This window comes from Rhipicephalus sanguineus, chromosome 10 (genome assembly GCF_013339695.2).
Source record: "Rhipicephalus sanguineus isolate Rsan-2018 chromosome 10, BIME_Rsan_1.4, whole genome shotgun sequence".
NCBI lineage: Eukaryota > Metazoa > Arthropoda > Arachnida > Ixodida > Ixodidae > Rhipicephalus > Rhipicephalus sanguineus.
In genome coordinates this window covers 139,511,566-139,518,465 of record NC_051185.1, presented here as the reverse complement: position 1 = coordinate 139,518,465, position 6,900 = coordinate 139,511,566, and the positions used below count along the sequence as shown (strand labels likewise).

At 48.7% G+C, this 6,900-nt stretch overlaps 1 protein-coding gene across 1 annotated transcript; it reads left to right on the top strand.

Annotated features, from left to right (window-relative positions):
• The first annotated feature begins 5,010 nt into the window (after nt 1-5,010).
• Nucleotides 5,011-6,111, top strand: LOC119406767 (uncharacterized). The gene has a single exon (XM_037673497.1). The coding sequence runs from the start codon at nt 5,011-5,013 to the stop codon at nt 6,109-6,111; it is 1,101 nt and encodes a 366-aa protein (XP_037529425.1).
• The last annotated feature ends 789 nt before the right edge of the window (nt 6,112-6,900 follow it).

Sequence of the window (6,900 nt, the reverse complement as noted above, 5' to 3'; positions counted from 1 at the left end):
ATTCGTCATTGCTGTGGCCTCCGCTACTAGCACCTGCAACGCGTTACGCGTACGTCGCATTCGGCGCGTTTTCAATAGAAGTTGAATTTTGTCAATGCCTTAACACACCGCGAGGTGGCGACCTTTGCCCAAGCGTTGCACGCGGCGTAGTAGTCCGCACTCACACTATGCATGCGCAACTCTCTTCCTTTCCTCTCTCCAACAGCTGCGCGTTACTCTCTCCATTTCTCTACCAGCACCTGCTTGCGCTTCACCTGCGTTCTCGCTTCTGCTCTCACGGCGCATACGCTATTCTCCTCCTGTAGTCTCCTCTCCTTGAAGTGGTAGAGCGGTGCGCGCGTTCAGTCCAGCGCTTGCCTCGGTGGGCTCCTCTGAAGTGCGGGCTCGACATTCCGAAATTCTCTCCTGCGCAGCGCCTCGATGAGGTCCAGCTCATGCGCGTCCCCCCCTGTCTCTCCTCTCCTACGCTGCCTCTCTCTCGCGTGCCTGTCGACCGCGTTCCCCGCACGCCCTGTGTGCGTGAGAATTAACGGCCAGGCTGGAGGAAAGACACGACGCGCGTAGTGTTCCTCTTAGCGATCCACAACGCGAGGTCGGTAGCATGCCCAGCGAACGCAAACGGAACGCGGGAGATGGGCTATTTTTTTTGTATTTGTTCTCTTTCTTTCTCTCTCGCTCTCTCTTTCTCGCTCCTCTTTCTTTCTGTCTTTTCTCTCTCTTTATTTATCTCTCTTTCTCTGGTCCTCTCTCTACCTCTCTTGCTTTCTCTTTCTCTCTTTCTAACCTTTCTTTCTCTTTATTTTAACAGGAAAGTGTTTTATGCCGGGGTCCGCCAAGACTTCAGTGACGTATTTCCGTCACGGAAATGTCGTCGAAAAAATATACACAATCAGATGGCAAAGAAAAAAGGTACCGTCAACGGGCATCGAACCCACGACCGCTCGGTCCGCAACAACAGATGCCGGGCACGCTATCCACTGCGCCACGGTCAAAGACTCTGGAGGCTTTACGAACGCGCCTTTTATATCTACCACTCTCCCGGTCGGCTGGGTGGTGTTGACCTCTGGGAGTGGTAAGGTAAAGTAATTCGTCATTGCTGTGGCCTCCGCTACTAGCACCTGCAACGCGTTACGCGTCCGTCCCATTCGGCGCGTTTTCAATAGAAGTTGAATTTTGTCAATGCCTTAACACACCGCGAGGTGGCGACCTTTGCCCAAGCGTCGTAAAAGCCTCGGCCTCGCTCAGCATCACGCTAATACAAACCAAAAATTGGCCGCGTATCTGCGTGCTTCGCTTCAAATGTCGTCTAAAGACGATAGAAGAGGCGCTGCGTGAGATATGGACGCCATCTGGCAATACGTCGGGAAACACGAGTGCTGTGTTGCGGGCTGGTACTCCCGGCGCAGCGGCAGGCGAAGACCGGCGGTGACCAACGCGACCGGTGGGGACGCCGGCCAGCCCGAACACGCTGTTTGGCGCGATGCGCCGAAGGAGAAGAAACGTCTGCACTCAACGAGTACTCTCCACACACTATTTTATTTACACGTCGCCTGGATAAAACAGCAATGCCAGAGCGGCGCCCCCTGTCATTCGTACAATGCAATACTGAACCGAAACCGAAACACAACATGAGCTTGTGCAGAGGGCACGGAAGAAGACAAGTTTCAGCGCAGTCGCATTTTCAGCGCAGCTTAAGAAACTAGGGTTGTAACATTGTAGGGCGAGTAGGGCCAGAAGGACCGTCACGACGAAAACCTGCCTCCTCAGTCGTATTCGCCTGGAACGTTGGTGTGGCTTCGCGTTCCCTCCTCCACTCCTGGCCTTTCCACAAAGCTACTGCCTAAGTACGAAGGCCCCTACCGCGTCCTACGTCAAGCATCCGCAGTTAACTATATGATTGAGCCTGTTCAATCATCTACGGGCCGCCGTCGTCGCGGCCGCGAGACTGTTCACGTCGATCGACTGAAGCCGCATTATGACCCACCAGCTGTACCTGTTCCTTAGGTCGCCAGGATGGCTCCTTTTCCGCGGGGGAGTGATTTGTAACATGGTACGGCGCAGACAAGAACGCCTGCGAAAGAAGAAGACGAAGACGGTGGCTGTTGGCGCTCGCGCTTGCTCGGCTTGGAGCGCTGATCGCTTCAGCTGTGGCAATCTTTTAATAAACGCGTTACTGTCTCAACGTTAAACGCATACCATCAAGGGCTTTAAAATTGCGTATCTATGTATTTTCTGTTAAAGGAACACACCGCCTAATGCTTACCTAGTGATGTTGCGCCTCAGATATGCGTAATGTTTGCTTTTTGATCAACGATGTACACAAGTATGAACCTAGTCAGCCGTTCACGATGGCTGGCCCTTGGGCAAGTGGTTCAACTTTGGCCGAGTGGTTGAATCGAGGGACGTGCCGATGTGAAAGTGTTAGTTTTTGTGATGTACAATTGTGAAAATGTGAATGTGTCCCTTCAACACTGATATGTCACGCAGGATGTATACTCTGTACATAGTGTAAATAAATTTTTTTCTAAACAGGACAGACAGAAAGACAGACCAAAATTTCTGCGTTTAAGTTCCCCAAGAAAGACTATCGTCTTTAAAATAGCTCTGCGACGCGCGCCTGCCTCACCTGGCTGATCGCGTTCCATGCTCACGCGCTCGCCCCGAGAGAAATTGCGGCCGGGCTACCGGGGCGGCACGACGCGCTTTGCGTTTCCCTCTAGTCCGGCCGTGGTGTTCAATCACATTTTAACATGCCGCGGGTTGGCGACCAAGTTCTGCGTCCAATATGCGATGCTCTTCTGGCTATCACACCTCGTTCTCTGATTACGCTTTAACCGTTAACTACTACAGCTACCACAAGGTTTTGTGTAATCATTGAACACGGGCGCTAGTAGTCGGGATGGAGATGTACCACCAATCATCAAAGTGGGTGCATACACGTTAAACGGCGCCATTAGCTGCCAGACATCAATATACATTGTGCAAACTCTCTTACATCAATGTACAGTAAGCATTCAGTTACTTCTGTAAGGGCACGCTTTACATTCGTGTTATTCCGAATCCTATGATGGAGGGATCAACCGTGTTTTTTTCCCATATTTTCTGTGATATTGTTACGGGTAGCTTGTTTAATAACTATTTACATTTCACAGCGCAGGGTGGACAAGATGGCGGCAGTTCAGCAACAACCAGAAAAGCGACGTCGTCTTCCTCCTCTTTCATGCAGCCACGCTGCGGCGGCTGTTTGGTATCGTTATGCTTTACTCTCTCCACTCCTTCCTTCCTCCTCACACTCACGTCCCTTTCCCACACCCTTACTATGCTATACTATACAAGGTGTAGAAAACAGATTGAAGATGGAGCTGTTGACGAGGAAGAAGAGGTGGCCAGGGGCACGCTCTACATTCGTATTTTTTTTATACTCGTTCTGACAACAATAAACCGAAGACGTGTCTGCGGTCTCTCTGGTCCTTCTGAGACATGGTGCCGTGACCAGGATACCTGAAGACAGACGCGAAAACTTCAACCCCCTTCGCAACAACGGGTTGAAGAACGGAGCAGCGGCGTCTGGCTCAACATCGAACCGTCGCGGGAAGGACCACGACAGATGACCATTGGCAACTCAGCTACACAGGCAAGGGCCTTTTCACACGATTTCAAGCATGAATAGAGAAGTCTTATCGAAGAAGCGGAAGACGCTTCGAGCAAATGTAACAACGCTTACGAGCGAAATTGATAAGAAGATAGAAGAAGAAGCCGATCGAGCGCAATTAATGACGCTTCTAAACCAGATGAAGAGCGTGTCACAGGCGTTAAACCAAGTTAACGAACAGATTGAATCGCTCATCGAAGAGGAAGATGCGGAGGCAGAATTTGAAAGAGTTTTGCATTATGAGATGAAGATCATCGCAGCAACGACAAAAATAGAGGAGCGATTACGAGAGTTGGAGCTAGCGACGCAACTAACAACAAGAATAGTGGCAGACCAGGCGACAACAATGCAAGGTACTAACCACACTTCGGACATGCAAGAGCTTGTTAAGTTGCCACGTCTTGAAATGATCAAGTTTGATGGGAAAAGAACAGCGTGGCCTAGGTTTTGGCATCAGTTCGAGACATCGGTGCACAACAGATCGAACATGCCGAAGGGTCAGAAATTTAATTACCTTCTGGCGTCACTCAGCGGAGAGGCTGCTTCTCTAATAGAAGGTTTACAGTTCTCTGATGAGAATTACGATCATGCAGTCGACCTTCTGAAAGAAACGTTCGGACGGCAAGACGGTTTACGGGAGACATACATAAAAGAGCTAGCAAACGTAGAAGCAGTGAAGAGTTCCAGAGATGTGGACGGATTGAAGAAACTATTCCAAAGGTTGCAAGTAAACACGCGAGCGTTGCAGTCGTTAGGCGTGGAGATGGACAGTTACTCCACAGTGATAACGCCTGTCGTGAAATCTGCGCTACCAGTGGACATGAGGATTGAGATGAAGATGAAAGAAATACAGAAAGGTGCAGATAACAGTCCAGCAACAACAGCGTCAGACTCAACATCAAGAGAGAGCACGCGTTGTTTGAAAGGAATGATGGAGTTCTTAAACATCTATATACGCAGCAGAGAAGAAACTCATGAGGAGAAACAGGCCGAGGACAAACCAACACGTAATACGAGAGGGACAAGAACATATACGCTTCAAAACACCTCTATGAAAAAAATGCATTTTCTGTGAGCTGACTGGACATTACACGGAAGATTGCAAAAGAAGCTTAACGATGGAACAGAAGAAAGAAGCCTTGCAGCGGGAGCGAAGGTGTTTCAGATGTACGAGACCTTACCATACGGCGAAGATATGCCGCGCCAACGTACGCTTCAAGACATGCAAGGGAAGGCACGCAACATCCATGTGTCGACCACGAACATCTGGAACGTCAGCTCAATAGTCAAGCAGCGGTGGCGGACAAATACGTACAAGCGACCAACTTGATCGGGCAGACGTCAGCAAGTCCTGCAACATGCACGCACAGCAGTCTGATGAGCACAAGTGCATACTACTGCAGACAGCCTTTCCATGGACGGAGGGAGAAGAAAGTGGGTGCTACGCAAGGATTATGCTGGACAACGGGAGCCAGAGGACATTCATCCTCAAAAGATTGTCGGGAAAACTAGGGTGCAAAGTAAAAAGATCCGAAAGAATCACCGTTGGATCGTTTGGAGGAGGAGAGGTGGAACTCGACTTGAAAGTCGTCGAAGTCAACGTGAAGAAGGACCCTACATCCGAACACATCACCATTGAAGCGCTCGAGATAGAAGTGATATCCTGCGACGTGCTACCATCTCCACCTTTGGCAGTACGAGAAAGAGCAAGATCTCTAGGAATTTCTTTGGCTGATGACAGTAAGAAGGCGGGCAATGACGGCGAAAATCTAGAAACTTCAATATTAATTGGAGCAGATTACTACTGGACGGTAGTCACTGGTTGCATTCGCGAGATACAGCCGAAAATAATGGCAATAGAAACGATGTTGGGATGGACGGTTCAAGGTCCTGTAGATCTTCGTTCTGTTCCACTGAAATCATCGATGGTTATTGTCCTCAAGGTCAGTGCCAATTCTGACACGATCACCGATGAACTGCAGAAGTTCTGGGATTTGGAAAGCATGGGAATCACGGAGGATCCCGAGAAAAAGCCAAGCGATGACCGTGTGATACAGTACATCAGAGAAACAATGGAGTTCAAGGCAGGAAGGTATCAAGTGCGGCTACCATGGAAGGAAAACGTAACGTTATGTGACAACAAGGCAGTTGCAGAGAAGAGGCTTATGCAGGTGACAAAGAAATTTTGGAAAAATCGCGATGACCTTCAAGCCTACGACAAAGCTATTCGAGAATACTTCGAGAAAGAAATAGCAGAAAACGTCGAAGAACCTGCCGGAACAGACGTACGGAACAAATTTGTCTATTATATGCCCCATCAGGCTGTGATCAAGAAAGAAAGAACAACGACAAAGATACGGATCGTATTTGACGCATCGTCAAGTCAAAACCCAGGGGAATCACTGAATGACAACCTGGAAAATGGGCCAACCTTAACCCCGATATCACAAGTTTGCTGATGAACTTTCGACAACACAGGATTGTCATGTCAGCAGACGTGGAAAAAGTGTTCCTGCAAATAGCAATACAAGAAAATGCCCGAGACGCACTGAGATTTCTGTGGTGGGAAGAAATACCCAGCGAAGATATGCCAAGCCCGGAGATAAGAACATGGAGGATGACGAGAGTAACTTTCGGCACTACACCAAGTAGCTTTCTTCTAGCGGCCACAATTTATCGACACTTGGATGACTTCGAAGAAAAGTATCACGCAGTTGTGGCGCAACTCCGAAAAGGAATATACGTCGACGACGTCTTACTAGGAGCCGATGATTACTCCACAGCTGCTAAACTGTACAAAGAAGCAAGATACATTTTTCGTGGTGCAGGAATGAATTTAAGGAAATGGACTTCAAATGACGCCAAACTACGAAATCTATTTGACGAAGAAGGAGAAGATTTAGATAGAAGAATCAGAAAAGAAGGACAAATCAAGGTTTTGGGATTGAAATGGAATTTTGTCGACGACCTGCTGAGCTTCCCAGACACTACGTGGCGACAGGACATGGATACAAGACAACTGTCAAAACGTCAGGTTTTGCAAGCTACGGCAAAGCTATACGACCCTTTAGGTTTTTTGACACCATTTTCTGTTAGAGCAAGATGTTGATGCAGAAGATTTGGATAGAAAACCTAAAATGGGACGACCCGTTACCAAGCCAGCACCGATCAGCATGGAAGGATTGGGCAGAGGAGCTTCAGCATCTGGATAACTTCACTATTAACAGATGCTATGACTACAACAAGCA